The 17,932-nt window shown below is 39.8% G+C and overlaps 1 protein-coding gene across 1 annotated transcript in view; it reads right to left on the bottom strand.

Moving 5' to 3' along the window:
- Window positions 1-5,336: 5,336 nt before the first annotated feature.
- LOC114650608 (NACHT and WD repeat domain-containing protein 2-like) overlaps window positions 5,337-17,932 on the bottom strand; it is a 37,893-nt gene continuing 25,297 nt past the window's right edge. The window contains exons 6-7 of the mRNA XM_028800360.2: window positions 14,091-14,671; window positions 5,337-10,265 (exon numbers count right to left, since the gene is read on the bottom strand). Coding sequence (XP_028656193.2) covers window positions 6,516-10,265; window positions 14,091-14,671 — 4,331 coding nt within the window. The 3' untranslated portion in view covers window positions 5,337-6,515. The remainder of the gene's footprint in view (window positions 10,266-14,090; window positions 14,672-17,932) is intronic.

The following is a 17,932-nucleotide window of genomic DNA, read 5'->3' as shown; positions in this document are numbered from 1 at the left end:
CTTCCGTTTAAGGCGGGCTGCAATATCAAAGGGGCTATCGGGTATTGTAGTGTTTGTTATTTTCTCACGAATCTGATGCTCTGCACTTGACAACGGTCTGTGACGCAGTTGCCCGTAAAATTGTATTGTAAACTGGTGAGTGCTTTATTAGAAAACACAAGTCTTGAATTAATAAGCCAAAGTCGTTGGAGGAATTATGGTAGTTTATAAGCAATTAAGCGTTTGGGAGAAACCTTGACGACATCGAGAGGTTTATTTGTAACTGAATACTCATACTAGGGCTAAACAATGCAAATATACTGGATGAAACTGAGGTGCCCATCTCAGCTTAAAAAGACAAACTACCTATTGGCATATCTCAGGTGCTGGGTAAGAGCTTTGTATAACGGGCTTGCACTTCTTTGAAATACAGTCAACATCACCATGAATCCCTGCTTTTCAAGAATTATATTTTTCTGTCTGTACCTATTTATGACATTTTTAAGTTTAGTTTTTGTTTTTATCGTGTTTATTATTTTGTCCTTTAACTTACATCGACATTTTGCAATTTCTGGCTGCTATAATGCTACAAGTTAGTGGTGGAATGTCTTATGTGCATTTGTACTGTGAAGATTGGAGAGGGTCAGTAAAAGATTTTGAAGAAAACAGATGTAGTACAAGAAACAATGTTTAAGTCAAAAATTGAAGTTAGAAACATGGTTAACAGAGCCCACTCCGTTAACCAGAAATCAAAGTCAAAAAAGGAAAATAGAGTTAGATTCCAAAAGAAACACAAAGATCATATGTGAATATTGGTAGTTATTATCAAATCTCAGATATTGTGGAATCTGAGTGGGTAACCTTTATACTGGACCACTAGTGAAGTCATCAGTGTGTCATCCCAAAGCCTCATGGGATTGTTTTCAATAGAAATGGGTGATGTGAACACTCCAGAACAGCTGTGCTGCAGCAGATTGATGTTAAAATCTTAAAATTTTAAATAAGTTTCCTATCAAGAAATTAATGACACAAATTGATTCTCTCTGCATGCAAATCTCTAAACAACACACATAACACAATTTACAAACACACAGAGAATTCAGGAAAAAATATAGAAAATGTCAATCATGACACATGCATCGGATCTCACGGCGGGTGATCACATGACTTTGGTGACTCTGTTGTTGTCTGTGTTCCAAATTGAACACATTTGGCTTAGCTTGAGAAGACAAGTTTCTTTGGTAATTTAGCTTTGAGTTTGTTTAGTTTTTTTTTTTTAATAACTCTTATTTGTTTAGTCTACATGCTTGTCTTTTCCTGTTACTTCAGTTGCTGATTCCTTAACTGGAGTGTGTTGATCCTTGCTCTGCCTTTCTAGTCATGATTTGCCCCTAAATTATCTCTGGTAAATACACTCACCTTTTCAGTCAACTTACATGAAATACTTAATTGGTTATGATGTCATTTACCTTTATCAATATTAATTCTCCATTTTACTTTTTCTCAATGCTGAAGATTTGTCTGTAAAACCAACAATGGATAAGAGACCTTTTTTTTGTTCTTTATTTCGCCTTATACAATTTCTTGTATTAGGAATTTGTTAGTTTTCGCATACCCCTTGGAGTCAGAGCGCAGGGTCAGCCATTGTACAGCGCCCCTGGAGCAATTAAAGGTTAAGGGTCTTTCTCAAGGGCCCAGCAGAGTAGGATCTCTTTTGGCAGTGATGGGGATTTGAACCAGCAACCTTCTGGATACCAGCACAGATCCTTAGCCTCAGAGCCACCACTCTGCCCTCGCTTCAGGCAGCATTTTACTGGTTGTCATACTGACCATTCTCATGAGTAATGAATACAGTATATTTTACCGGTATATCTTCCCTGGGGTCTTTTCTGTTGCATTTTTTTCCAACTTGTATATATGTGTTTCTTGTTGTTTATTTATCATGGAGTGTTTCGTGTGGTCACTGCCATTTTGTGTGTTGTTTTGTGAGTACTTCCATATTGTTATTAGCAATGACCCTGTTGCTGACCATATGATTCTTGACACCATATGATGTCACTTCACCTCCCCTATTTAAGATGGTGGAATGCAGCATTTGCATCATAGTGTTGGATCTTTTCTATAAAAGCAGACTTTGTACTAGAGTTAGTTAAGGGAAAGAAACCTAAGGTTTTTGAGTAAGATTTTTCTTTACACCAGTGGCCTCACCAGAGTGGTGTGGGGGCTACAGACAGCTCTGGGTAACACCATTAGAGGGGTTGCCTCCCAAATTAATTTCTGCTGTCAAGTCCATAAGTATTTGGACTATCATACAATTTTCATAATTTTTGCTCTGTACGACACCACAATGGATTTGAAACAAAGCAATCAAGATGTGATTGAAGTATAGACTTTCAGCTTTAATTTAAGGGTTTTATCAAAAATATTGTATGAGGCATTTAGGAATGATGGCCATTTTCTGCATAGCCCCCCATTTCCAGGGGTTCACAAAGTATTTGGACATATGACTGACAAGCTGTTCCATAGCCAGTTGGGAGCAGTTCCCTCATTATTTAATTAACAATTAAGCAGGTAAAATGTTTGGGATTGATTCCAAGTGTGGAATTTGCATTTGGAAGCTGTCACTATGAACTCTCAATAAGAGGTCCAAAGAGCTGTCCATGAAAATAAAAACATTCCATCATTAGGCTGAGAAAACAAAACAAACACTTTAGAGAGAGAGCAGAACCATAAGGAGTGATCAAATCAACTGTTTAGTATATTTTTAAAAAGAAGGAACACACTGATGAACACAACAACATCAGAAGGTCTGGAAAACCACAGAAGAGAACTGTGCTGGATAATTGCAGTATTTAATCCTTGGTGAAGAAGAAACCCTTCACAACATTTAACCAAACCAAGAACAGTGTCTAGGAGGTAAGCCTATCATTGCCAAAGTCTACAATCAAGAGAAGACTTCATGAAAGTAAAGAAGGAGGGTTTACCACTAAGTGGAATCCACTGGTAAACCCCAAGGATATGAAGGACAAATTAGACTTGACCAGAACACATTTTATAAAATCCTATCCAGTTCTGGAACTTTTTTCTTTGGACAAAGGAAACTAAGATCAATATATACCAAAAATGCTGATAAGAGAAGAGTATGGAGAAGAGAAGAAACAGCTCATGATCTGATGAATACCACATCATCAGTGAAGCATAGTAGAGCCAGTGTTATGGATTGATCATGCATGTCTACGAATGGAAGCCACTCATTAGTGTTTATTGATGATATGACTGCTGGCAGAAAAAGCAGGATGAATTCTGAAGTGTATTGGCTATTCTATCTACTGAGATTCAGCCAAATAGTACAAAATTAATATAACAATGCTTCACAGTGCAGAAGACAATGAGCTAAAACATACTGCAAAAGCAAACCAAGTGCTTTTCAGGGCAAAGAAGTGGAATATTCTTCAATGGCCAATTCAATCAACTGACCTCAACCCAACTGTACATGCATTTCACTTGCTGAAGACAAAAATGATGGCAAAAAATCCAATCAACAAGGAGCAACTGAAGACAGCTGCAGGAAAGGCCTGGCAAAGTATCACTAGGGTGGAAACCCAGCACTTGCAGATGGCCATGGCTTTCAGAATTCAGGCAGTCATTGACTGTAAAGGATTTTCAACCACATATTGAAAATGATCATCATATTTGTGATAATGTTAATTTGTACAAATATGTTTTGAGCCCCTGAAAACAAGGAAACCATATATACGAGGGCTGTTTGATACGTTTGGTAAATTTCTATGAGATGGCACCTCAATTCATTTGATGACATCACGGCTAACAAGTGTGACTCTTCAAATTAGGTCCAGCCAACTTTCACCCAGAAGTGACACATTATTTACATTCTACAGATATTTGAAGCAATTGTTTTTCCTAAAAACAGTGTTTAACTTGCTTTTTTATTATACTTGTCAAACAACCCTTGAATTAAAGCTGAAAGTCTATACTTCAATCACATCTGGATTGCTTTGTGTCACATCCATTGTGGTGGTGTACAGGGCCAAAATTATGCAAATTGTGTCACTGTCCAAATACGTATGGACCTGACTGTTGTGATAGAAATACAGACCAGACATCGTGAAAAGGTTTGGGGCAGCCACCCATATAATATCCCTGGCTGCAAAAGACTTTTTGAAAAGAACAGAGCTGTTCACAAAACAGAACTGATTCATTGGTGGTAAGATGGTGGCTTTAAAGGTCAGCATATGAAGTGACGTCATCGAAGCGGCCAGAACTGGAAGTGACGTCTTCTGGACCGGAAGTGACGTCATCTAGGAGTCTGGAACTGGAAGTAACATCATTGAAGGGCCCAGAACTGGAATTGAGGTCTTCAGAGGCGCCGGAACCTGCCACGATTTCTCAGGAAAAGGTCTGGAGGGAACTGAGAAAGACAGTCAGTGCACCCCGCCGCCCCCTGGTTGGATGTGGTATTACCATTACTTAAGCCCTTTAGCTGCCTCCTATTCGCACGTGTGTGACACTGTATAAAATGTTTGTACAGTGTTTTGGGCTGCATTTGCCAGGGGGAAAACGTATGATGAAACGATTGAGTGTCTGAGGGGGAAGGGGGAACCTAACCCCCTGCTATAAAAAAAACGATTGAATGGTATGTGTCATTGGTAGTGGGAATTACCGCACTGTATTAAACAGCATGATGACTGCACATTGCATTGTTTACAGTATGATCAGCTCTTTGTAAAGAAGCTCTATTCATCAAGTGGCCCAGGGGCCTGAGAGGGTCTTGATCTGGCCTTGGTTACCGCACTGATGCCACTGTTTCACACTCTTGTCTCCTCTGGTATTGGAGCATCATTCTTTTTCAGACTACAAATTTGCCTTTTCCCTACAAGTGGTGTCTGTCCTCTCCTGATTATTTATCATTAATCACAACAATAACTCTGAACACCTTCTCCCGCCAAAGTGTTCATAACAACCATTTGTATTAGGCTATAGTCACATTACCAGCCTCGTTGGCCAATTACAATTTTGTGCTTGATGGTTCACGTTTATAAGTGACCTGTATATAATTGTAATGTGAATGCATCTGTCCTCCAAAATGGCACGCATGTACTCATTAATACATTTGCACATGTCATCTACATCACCAACAACAAAAAACGTCATATGTTTGACGACTCATGGTATCAAAACCAACAAAATAAACGTGCTAGTAGCTAAATATATATATATATATGTACACACACTACCGGTTAAACACATCAGTTTTTATGGAAATGTACTCAAGGCATAGAATGAGTAAACAATAGCAAATAAAAAAATAAGTCAAGCAATCATTAAGTGTCCAAAATTTTATTCAAGCCTTTGATTAATCGAAGCAGCCACAGAATGCCAGTCGCTCTGTGCAAGCCAGCACCTCTGCCATATATGTGGCAGTGCAGTGGTAGCACTGCCCACTTGCAATAAGGGGTTCGGGTCCTGGGTGTTCTCTGCCTGGATATGACATGTTCTCCCTGTGTCTGTGCGGGTTTCCTGAGGGTGCTGCAGTTTCTTCCCTCTGTCCAAAGTTTTGCAGGTTAGGTGTTCAACCTGCGATGGACTGGTGACCTGTCCTGGTCTTGCTCCTGACTTGGAACCAGTAATTATTGGGAGAGGCTCCAGGTGCCCTTGGATAAGTAGATGAGGCACTGGATGGACTAGAACAATTTCTTTGTCCAATGGCCAAATATCCACTAAATACTGTCCTTTAACTATTTCAACTATTTCAAGGCAGAATTCATAGATGTTCAAGGTCAAAAATTTTATGTAAATCTCCTCTGATGGGTTACATATAGTGGCATCATTGTGGGTTGGGAGACTTCTGGGGCTTTAGCCTTTGATTTCAGGGGCCCAGCTCCTGATCTTCAACAGTCCATTCCCCTTCTTCCTGTGGTGCATTCTGTCATGCATGGTTGATGGCGTGAAATCTTCAATGGGGACCCCCCTCTCCACCACTCTTCAACCTCAAAGTTTAAGATATATGTGAGACTACTGTCATTATCGGGGGCGCTAAGGCCCTAACAAGTGCTCAAGCTAGCAACACCTCTAGTTTCATACACCTAACACCTTTTAAGATATAGAAAACATTTTTCCTAAAACCTCCACACAAAAATATAAGGCAGTGTAACTATGGTTACATGTTGATTAGTACATGCAAGTAAGAACTGTACTCTGTACATGTGACAATAATGACCCTATACGCTTATATATTATGTATTTTAACAGATTTACCAGTTACAAGAATATTTAAAATAGAACATTTGCTAAGATGTAGCTGTTTCAGTGTTGCAGGGCCATAAGACGCCAAACCTTTCATGGTCCTAGAGTGTGCAATGGATGAAGACATAGTGTAGCAATGATCAGTTTGGTTCATCGTAAAAGTGAGGCTGTCAGTCATCAACAGTTCAATTAATTATTTCACAAATGAAGGATATAAAAAGTTGTCCTGATGAGTTGTGTTCATTATAAAAGAAAGCTTAAAAACTGCCTTTTCAGTGTGTCTCGCTAGAAGATTCCTTCCATATAATATTAGGAGACTGTCTGCCCAGGTATTGCTTTTGGTTTCTACTACTGCATTTCTCCCTGCTTTCCATTTGAGTAAGGTAATGTTTAATTTTAACTCCGCTTTCTAAATCCTCTGCAATCGAATAGATTCCAGTGGCCCCATCTTCAAAGCCCACATAAACCTGATGGTCATCTGATACTGTCATGGCTGATGGATCTTTGCAGAGAAAGCAATGGCCAACAACCTTTCCGTTAGAAACCTCAAGTATACTTAGAATTGGTTTTGAATGAAAATCGCAGCTACAGCTGCAGAACTCAGACCTGCAAATGAACACAACATAGCGGCCATCTACTGTCAAAGTCGCATGTAACACTGGACCTTTGGCTTCCAAAGCACAAAGATTCCCAAATCCTGTATCCAGAATATTAATTGTTGCTCCAATTACAGATATAATGGCATATCTTCCATCTGCTGAAGTCTGGAACATTTCCAGATGACTAAGGCATTGAGAAGGCAGCTGGAACTGTCGGCAGATTGTTTCTTCCGATACCTTCCACGTGTAAAGGTATCCACAAGAGGTGAGGAGTACCACATAATCCGGATAGTCTAATAATGCCTTAAAGGCTGTGACCTCTGACTGACTTGTGCACGAGAACCTCTTGCTGACACACCCCGACCACAAACTCACAGCCAAAAGGTCTCCATCATGCAGACCGAGAACAAAGGTGCTTTCTGGTGTTATCACAGCATTTTTTATAAATGGGTGAATATTACACACAATGTGAGCTGTGGTGAGCTTCCACACAGTGGAGAGATTGCTTTCACAGAGAGTAATTACAACATTACTGTTTGGAGTTATTAGTATCTGTGTCACAGCACAACTGCGAATACGGTTCACGTTTTCCCCACTTTGTGTATTCCACACATATATGTCTCCTGAAAATTCCGAAGTCACCAGATACTCTCCACTATCAGAGAGTGCCAGATTATTCACAAGGTCTTCATGTTCAAAGTTGGCGTCAATTATTCCAGAGACACAGTTCCATTTATAAACCACGTCCGTACCATCTGCTGTGTAGAAGTAGTCTTCTTCAGGTGGCACAAGAACACATTTGATTTTCGTTCCTGTTTTGGATACCAAGGAAGCTCCTACAATCAAGTCCAAGTCCCAACTTTTAAGATACCCATTTGCAGTCACTGCCATTAAGTCTGACTGAGATTTGGCCATCTTTAAGACACAGTTATGCCCAGTGTCAAGAGTTAAAATGCACTGTCCAGTGCTGCTTTTCCAAAGCAATAAGAAAGGACAGCCTTCTAAAGCAGCAATGATTACATCACAGATTTTTCCTAAAACAGCATGGCTGAACTGATGGCTCTTGGGGGCGCGGTACTGGTCTTCTATTACCCACTTTTCAGTGTTCCAAAGTACAATGTGAATCCTCTTACAGAGGAGAAGAACGTTTTCCTCCAAGGAGTGTTCCACCATTACTATCTCATCTAGGTCATTCAGATTGCAGAATTCTTTGCCAAGTTCTGGTTCTTTAATAGCTTCAACATCCCACACACATAAATTGCCAAAATTGTCTACCCAAAAGAGTTCCTTTTTGGAAGCACAGTGAAATAGGGAATGAACTGATCTTCCTGCCAGATCTGAAGAGAAAGTTGCAAGCTGGCAACTTTGACCCTGTGTATCAAAAATTGTGACAGTACTCTTTTGTTGCCCACAAAATACATACTGTGCATCATGCGAAAGAGACAGACAGGTAACTACGTGCTTACAATTTAAGCGGGCACGACGGACTCTTGAGTTTAAATTAAAAACTTCAACAAATGTTGTGTTCTTGAACCATATAAACAAATTGCTGCCATCTGTAAGAAACCCTTGCATCTTCTCTACAACATCCGTTGCCACAGTAATATGAGGTTGGCACGGAATGCCATCAATTAATAAGGGTGAAGAAAGATAGTAGAGTAAAAGTCTGTTGCACACAGTGGAAAGCAGGAGGAACTGCTTGAAGCATCTAGCAGCAAGAATTTTGAAATTAGTAAAGGAAAGGCATTTAAACCCATTAACAAGTCCTTTCTCCCATGCCCACAGGGTGCCATTTTCTTGAATTACAATTGTTAGTTTGCCATTGGCATCTATAACATCAGTCACAGGAGACAAACCCACAGATGGCAGCTTTACACATGTGGAGGGTATTGAAGTGATAGAAGATTGTAAGACTGCTAAGGAAGATATCTTTAGACCTTCATGATAAGCCTGTTTAATGAAATTTGACAGGCTGGGACACATTTCTAAGAAGGTGCATACTCGTGTTTGAATCACAGTTGTTAGTTCTTCAGGAGATGTTTGAAGTAAACACGCAGAGCTTTGAAGAATACCAGAGAGAAGTCGGAGCTCTTTATCAAAGGCAGTCTGAAATGCCTGCTGCAGTTCTGATACCAGAGTGTTCAGCCTTCCTGCTTTTAGCATTGCTTGATGAAAACCCAGGTTCATCAGAATGGACCTACACAGCTCCGTTTGTTTTCCTCCTCTTTTTAAATGATAAAGGAGCTCCTGAATTTTGCGTGCATTTGTGAAACCAGATTTTGGAAGCGCTGAGCCATTGCTAAAGAGCCAGGGTTGAGAGGGCTGCTGTCTGTCAAGGTAAATCTTCATATGATGTGGAATGGTGTTTCCTGGCATAGAAGTCTTTGGAAATCCAAAGATGTTCTGCATGTTCATAAGGGGTTTGGCTCTGCCAAAGGCCCATCTCCCATTAAAATAGTTAGCAATTGTATTGTGCGTCTCCAGGGCCAGACTTTGTTGGGTGAGGTAACGTCTGCAGATGACCAATGGAAAATGTCTATTTGTCCAAAAAAGGACCTGCGACCTCATGATGTACCGTCTTCCTAAAAATCGCTTCAGGTCTAACAACAGTTTTGCTACTACACAGCCTGGTACCCTCAGTTTGCAAGGTGCTTCTTTGGGTGAAAAGAACTGCAAAAGGACTTGGTCATCAAGGGAGAGAATATCAGCAAGTTCAGTTTCTGTGATTCCAGACTTTGGAATGGTCAGATAAATCAGGGCTTTAGTGACCAATACTGGCCCATGTTTCTCCTCAAGGCTGCAAAGGAACTTTTTAATAGACTCATGGACATTCTTTTCTAGAGATTCCTCTGTCACATCTAAACTGGACGGCCACTGAAGCACTTCTTTGCGAAGCATCTCAACATACAGGGGCAGGGTGCACCCCTTCAGTGCATCATTGACATAAACTTGCTGACCGGAAGTAATTTTTCTTTTGGAAACCAATAAGTCTGCTTGCAGCAGTCTACTGCACTCTCTTTTCTCCTTTGGACTTAAGTGAAGGTATTGAGATGAACACGGATAGATAACCTTCAGAGCTTCCAAAATGCCATACTTCTTTGGAGTGGTAGATAGTAACAACTTAGCAAAGGGAGGTAAGGTTTTTGGAAGCCACCACAAACTTTGTGCATTTTCAGCTTCAGAAATCTGGTCCACTCCATCTAAAATTACAATCAGAGGCTGCTGACTGGAAGATTCTTGAACAAGGTTCATCATGACTCCTTGTAGACTGTTTATATCTAGGAAAGTGTCCTTTATGGATTTCTTGTAGCCAAATGCCATTTGTTGGCAAATACTAAGGAGTATCTGAGACAGGGTGCCACAATCTCCACGAATGAATCGAGCGATAACAACTGGGTCACATTCAGGTAACCAAGAGCGGACCTGTGGAATCAAAATACAGATATTAAAGTCTCTGGGGTGTTTTTGCTTTGGCAGTGTTTTCTGCTAAATTCTGCTTAGTTTTCTTGCTAAATGACATTTACAGTAGTGTTTCATTGCCAGCAGGGTTCTCTTTGTTTTGTTTCTGTCACCACTGCTTAGATGGGCTAAAAAAGGAACAAAAGTAAGCTACTGCATAAATAAGCTATGCAAAAATTAAACATTAGCAATTTAATAATATGCCTTGTTTCAACTGCCAAGAGGTTTCATGACCAGCAGACATCTAAAACGTTAAAATACTAATGGGGCACTAATTTGTTGCAAATTCTTCTTAAGTGAACTAGTGACAGAAGGATAAAGGGTATGGCACTTATTACAATTACTTATTATAATTTTCACCCTAAGCCACCAGATTTTCAAGATATGGCCATTGGCAGATCCCAAAGGGCTGTTAAGAGAAAACTGACTTTTTATGTGTTGAACTACGAATTCCAGACCATGATTGCCAATTTGTATAATGACTGTTTCAATTTTACTTGCAAATAATTAATTAAAAATATTTGCCTCTGTACTATCTTACCAGTGAGAAAAGGAACAACATGGACTATTAAAAGGATAATAAAAAGGCTCTATAGCAGCGTTTCCCAACCCTGGGGTCACAACTCCAAGTGGGGTCATCTGATATGCTAATTGGGTCGTAAGAAAATATTTAAAAACCAGTAACGGTGCACTGCACATTATACACTTGACTTGAGCATTCCTAGTTTTCATCCTCTTTCTCTGTACTTTTACCATTCATTTGCTCAGAGGTTTATGTGCTTGCTGCTTCCTGAGCAGATCTTCTTTTCTCCACCCTAAAGGCCTGCTTCTTCTCTTCTTTCGTTGCCATCTTTTCACGTTAAAACTGTTTATGTTGCAATTACTTGGTATGTTTTCTTTAATTTTTCACTTAAGCTGGCACTTAAGTCTTCAATCTGCCTCAAGAATGATTTAAGATATGAAGAGGTAGGAGAAGTGATGGCGAAGGTGGTAGGGAATGAGAACGGCGCCCGTACACATATGGTGCACGGCCGCCCTGCTGGCCAATGCCGAGAGCTGATTCTACAATAAAATAAAATAAAAATAAAAAGAGGAATAACCTTGGAGGTCAATCATCACCCTGAAAGCGGATAGTAGACGTCACGTAGTATACGTGTACCAAATTTCAGGTCAATAGTTCAAATGGTTTGCGAGCTACAGGTGATTTAAAATCCTGGACAGACAAACAGACAGCCATGGTAGCGTATTATATAGAAAGACAGAAAAAAAATGCATTAAACAATTGAATATGAAGTAAATGTTAATATTTCAAACAGCTGTGGTCATGAAAAAGCTCAGATTTCAAAATGGGGTCACAAACCAAAAAAGCTTTGGAACCTCTGCTCTATAGAATTCATAACTGAGCTGTACAATATAATCTGTGTAATATACGCTTAAATATGAGTATATTCTGTTTCTGAGATGCTGTGCCTCACTGAATGGGAGTTTTATGATCTCTCAAGCCACAACACCATAAAAAGCTGCATCTCTAGTGTCATCTCTTAGCCTCTTAACCTTGTTACCTCAGTTACTGAGCGAGACTTCCCCTAATCCTCTTGGGTGGGACCAAAAATGGCTGGGATAAGCCTGTGGCTTGTTGAATTAAAAGAGGCTTTTGCACTTGGGACACTTCTTTGAATATCCCCTGACCGTTCTTTGTGTTGTTTAGTTACTTTTGGGCAGTGCACCATCTCCTGTTCCATTGTGCTCAAGGTTGATTGGCAGCCAAAATCGCAATACTTTCAAGTATCCTAATACGCCCGAAATTGTTTTGGGAAGGAGTGAGAAAATTGTGTAATCCATCATCCCCTGTGTTATCTAGTTATGTATTCTGATATCCTCAAGACAATGAGAGCCAGCAACTGCAGTCATTAAGTGTGGTGTGCTCTCCAACTTGAAGTCATATAATGTGACACTAGCCTTAGGTCAACAGCAAGACAAAACAATTTAAAAGTGAAGCAAAAAAAAATGTCTTCACATTTTGGTTAAAATATGAATAGTGATTTATTACAGTCAAAACACTGCAGAATCTAGAGAAACTGCAAAAGGAATAACGCGATATAATCGTGTAATGCTGCGGTGGGCTGGCGCCCTGCCCAGGGTGTGTTTCCTGGGTTGCACCCTGTGTTGGCTGGGATTGGCTCCAGCAGATCCCCGTGACCCTGTAGTTAGGATATAGCGGGTTGGATAATGGATGGATGGAATCGTGTAGGGTGGCGCAGTGGTAGCGCTGCTGCCTCGCAGTTAGGAAACCCGGGTTCGCTTCCCGGGTCCTCCCTGCGTGGAGTTTGCATGTTCTCCCCGCGTCTGCTTGGGTTTCCTCCAAGTGCTCCGGTTTCCTCCAACAGTTCAAAGACATGCAGGTTAGGTGGATTGGCGATTCTAAATTGGCCGTAGTGTGTGCTTGGTGTGTGGGTGTGTTTGTGTGTGTCCTGCGGTGGGTTGGCACCCTGCCCGGGATTGGTTCCTGCCTTGTGCCCTGTGTTGGCTGGAATTGGCTCCAGCAGACCCCCGTGACCCTGTGTTTGAATTCAGTGGGTTGGAAACTGGATGGATGGTTGGAATCGTGTAATGTAATATACAATCATTGTGAAAACAAAAAGCAGACAAAAATCATTTATGCATTTTCTATTGAATTATAAACTAAAGCTCGCATGCATGTGCCAAATACTTTCCAGTTGCACCCTGCTTGCATTTTTGTTTAATTATTATTTAGGCTAATTTTTACCTGTTCTGGAATGTGCAGTTGCACCAAACTACAGTTTTATTTGATAATTCTCACATAAGCAGTATGAGATATTTGTCGGCGTTTGTTATTTTGCTAAGTTATGACAAAAGTGTTCTGAGATTTTTTGGTAAATAAAACAGAAGTGTCGAGGTAAGATTAATATTCACTAATCGTGCTGCTAGCCGAAAGAAGAAGATGCTGCTGCTAGAGAGTGGTGACGAATTGGGACGTATAAGTCAGAATTTCACTATAACAATAAGGGCCTGTGTCACTCTAAACTCAAACAAAGCTGTAAAATATAACTTAGGTATAGTGAAAACGATGCATGCAAATAAATAGCATGTCATCATTACAAAAAAGGCAATTGCTGGGAAACGTGTGACTCATGAATAGTGATGTTCAAAATGTTTAGACTTTCCTGGCAGTTTGTTTTCAGTTTTTGCAAAAAAAATAAAAATAAAAAATAATTAAAAATTAAGATCTGGTGGTCCCAGAGACTGAAGAGCTTTAGTTGGCACACACTACACATAAAGGCTGACGAAAACAGCATAAAATGGATGCTGGTGAATTGAGTCGATCTTCATTAATTTTGATCCAGAGCTGCGTCTCTCCCAGAGGGTGATAACATGCACCACGCCGTTTAGTGGGAGAAATTTTAAAACAGAGTATGCATTGCATTTATTGTCAAAATGTATTGCAGTAATGAAGATAAACCAGAAGATGACTCTTTCACTCGTATATTGCCACCTTTGTTAATTTGTAAAGCTACAAAATACCTGAAAATACTGAATTTCTATTCAAATCTATGCACAAGTTACCCAATTACACCAAATGTCCAGTGTCTGATGACATAAAATGAAGCCCATTTGTTTTTTCCTACATTCTAAACCGTTTGAAATAGATTATGGGATGTTGAGTGATTAGGGCCTAGCTATTTTGCTATCTGTAACAGAGTGAAAACATCATAAAGGGTTGTGGTCTGTCATTTATCAAAGTACTCCACTATTGCAAAGTTCTCTTACCTGTTTGGCGCAATGTGCTAAAAACACAGTTTTGCCTGAACAAGGACCTCCGCAAACAACAAGTGGATATTTACTGTCCGGCTGTGATAGATAAGCCTTAACTTGTTCTGATTCTTTGCACTGAAGACGGTAAAGCCCAGAATAAATGTTGCACAAGGCTGCATTCTGCAAGGCTTCCTCCATTAGAGTATCAAGCTGCTCTGTGTTTCTGGAGACCGTGGCCTCAATCAGACTCAACATGTCATGGTAGAAATGCTCACAGAGGCCAGAAATAAACTCCTGCTTCATCTCATCTGTGTATCCTTGGCGTAGTTCACAGTTGCTGGTGGACGTGTATACCCTAAGAGATGAAGAGGCCACAACTGAAGGCAGGAACTCATCTCGAAGCTGGAGCAGCATGCGGTATGACCTGGAGTCATTGAAGGCCTCTATTGCAAGGTCTGGCTCAAATTCAGCTTTTTTCATGGTCCAGCGCTCTCTTTGCGAACTCAAAAAGGGTATCTTGTGTATATAGCAGAGACAGCGCTTGATGTCCGTTTGAGAGCGATTTTCAAGTGCAAACCGCAGTTCCTCTTCCAATCCTGTCATATGAAACGAATGACAAAAAGAAACAGTTCGGCTCAAAACTGTACGTGACCCATCTCCAACCTGTATTCAGACAGAATGCTCAAAGTAAAAGTGTACAACCAGTTGCCAGTCAATAGTTAAACAAATTCCATGCATTACTTTATACTGTAATCTGCAATGAGCAGATATTTTAAGGACATTAACTTACTAGAAAGGTGTTAGAAATCAAAATGCAGACTTACATTTAAAAAGTATGCAAGATACTGAAATAACTGGTGCTTAGAAGATGTCAGAGATAACACTTGTGTAAGAAGTCAGTTAATAAACAGACAAAATGCATTACAGGTGGAGTCAAGGACACACAAGAGCAGGCCAGCAGTGAGGGAAAAATGGTAAGCTGACTCAGATGATGCTCACTTCTAAAAGACATGGAAAGTATATCTGAACATTGGAAAAACTGACGAGATCAGGCCATGCCAAGAGCAGCTTGTCGATCCCATCCATCTAGTTCTCCAAAATGACATCAGGTTAAGTCCAGCTCTCCACCACATTACTTGTATTCCATGTATCTGTCGTTCTTTCTATGTTGTGAAAAAATAGAACATTCTAACATTTGTGTGGAATTTATCCTTAACAAATTTCCAACTCTGTCCCCGCATTCTTGTTGAACTCATTTTAAAATAACAGCCTGAAACCACTGTACCAATTTCTTTTATCATTTTAAATACTTCAATCATGTAGAAGGTTCAACTCTTTTAATATTTCCTCATAACTCAAGCCCTACAGTCCTGGAATCAGCCTAGTCACTCTTCTCTGGACCTTTTCTAGTATTGCTGTGTTGCTTTTTGTAGCCTGGAGACCAAAACTGCACACAGTACTCGAGGTGCGGCCTTACTAGTGTGCTAAATAGTTTGATCATAACCTCCTTGGACTTGTACTCTATACATCGTGCTGTAAAACCAAACTTTCTGTTGGCCTTCTTAATGACTTCTGTACACTGTCTAGATGTAGATAATAACAAATCCACGCTTACTCCTAGGTCCCTCTGATAAAATGTACTTTAAGATCTCCCATTGAGCATTCAAATCTACCATTTTTACTTCCTACATGAATGTAAAACTTTACATTTACTTCCATATAATTTCATCAGCCTCAAATCTGCCCTAGCCTGTATGCTGTTCAAATCCATCTTTAATGATTTGTCAGATCCTAGATTACCATTCCTCCTAGTTTGGTATCATGTGCATCTCTTCTTTATACTCCCATTCACGATATTTATATACTAAGACGCATTGAATTCTGAGTAATCACTGTAGACCTCAGTGTTGATATTTTGTAGTGCACCATGTAAAGCGGATGTCTCTGTTATACGTCATTTGTTCTGGGATTTGTAAAAGAAGTGTTAATATTTGTCTTTTGGAATGACAGACAGACACTTAGCCTTTTATTAATGGGGATATTAAAACTGGCAACTGCCCTAGCACTGGCCCCCGAGGGACACCACTTTAAAAATCACCTAATTTTGATAAGGTTTTTCCAAACAAAACCCTTTGCTTAGCCAATTCTGTACCCATCTACACACAGCGCGCTAATTTCCCACTTCTTTTAACTTGATACCTAGTCTCTCTTGGGGGACCTTATCAAAGGCCTTCTGAAAATCAAGATAAATATAATTGTACGCACCACTCATTCTCGTTCTTATGCTTTTGTTGCTTCATCCTAAAAATTCCAACATGGCCTACCCAGTCTAAACCCACGCTAACTGTTCGTTAACACTTCTGTTATTGCCATGTGATGTTTGGTCTTTTCCTTATTAATTCCCTGTTTCTATAGAAACAATGTAGGCACGTGCAGATGAAATTATTTGACCCACAGAGTCAGACATTGCACGGGTTTAACTTTTGTACCGAGACTGAAATTTCCTTTTTTGTTTTAGTTTGGTTTTGAATTAGTCAAATAACAATTACTGGCATCATCTTTTGTAAATAAGGTTAATGTTCATTTTAGGCGCTTAATGTCTGCACACTCTGGCTCTCTAGGCTTGCACGTCATTGGAGTCTGCACACTACGTAACGCTATTATTGCAGTAAATGAATTACCAAACCAACTTAGTACCTAATTTGAAAAGAATTAAAGCCTGATGTATGAAGGGATCTAAAAGCAATACAGTAAGACTACTAAAAGCAAAGAGAAAACAATTAAAACAAATCTAAACATATCCTGAAATGATACTGAACCTGCTCAATCAGAAACTGAGAGGACCAAGCTTTGAATAAGGTGCCAGTCCACAGCAGGTCTACTCAGGGTACACCCACACTCACGTATTGGAAGAAAGTTTAGAGGGCCCTGTAAAATGAACAGAACATTGTAATGTGTAATGTGGGAGAACACTGATAGGCATAAAATGAGTGAATTCCACAGAGACCATGTATGGGCCGCAATTTAAAAACAGCTTTCTGAACCAGAGGTTGAGCAGCAATAACCAGTTTAGAACTGTGCTGCCTGGCACTCTGAATGTACACACTAATTTCAACTTTTTTCATAAACCTAAAAACTTAAATACCTCAGGAAAACCAAACAAATATTTGTTACTTGTAACAAACTGGAATTTAGTAATTGGCATTTGAGAAAATCAGACTGGTAGCTTTAGTCTAAACTAGAGATTTCCCAGTGGTCTGAAAGCTTTCACTTTTTCTTTGTTTGATGCGTTGAATTTTTAATTTAATTGGATGGTCCGGCCTAGCTTTGTGTCTGCCATATCTGAAATTACTAACAGCACTGACCTTTACTTCACTTTTATAAAAAATATGTATTGCTCTCACATTCATTGTCACAAACATATTCAATTTCTACATTTTTTACTCTTATTTTAATTCAGTTGCTTTTCAGGAATGTTACATTCATGAACTGACAATTAACAAGGTGTCATCATTAAGCAGCCTTTTAAAAAAACATTTAGAAAAATATAGCAAGAAATTGAAGGAACAATGGATTTTTATCTTTACTATTCCATAAAGTCTGCGGTGGGTTGGCACCCTGCCCAGGATTGGTTCCTGCCTTGTGCCCTGTGTTGGCTGGGATTGGCTCCAGCAGACCCCCGTGACCCTGTGTTCGGATTCAGCGGGTTGGAAAATGGATGGATGGATTCCATAAAGTTCTCACAAAGATAAAATATGTACAGGTTTAAATTGTTGACAGAGAGTTTAAATTATGAAAATGACTTGAGTGACAGTTTGCAGCTCAGGACTGTTACCAGGTTCCTGTGACAGAAGAAA

The sequence above is a fragment of the Erpetoichthys calabaricus genome, chromosome 4 (assembly GCF_900747795.2).
Source record: "Erpetoichthys calabaricus chromosome 4, fErpCal1.3, whole genome shotgun sequence".
In the NCBI taxonomy this organism is placed as follows: domain Eukaryota; kingdom Metazoa; phylum Chordata; class Cladistia; order Polypteriformes; family Polypteridae; genus Erpetoichthys; species Erpetoichthys calabaricus.
Note: the sequence above shows the minus strand (reverse complement) of the source record. Positions and strands in the feature narration are given on the sequence as shown.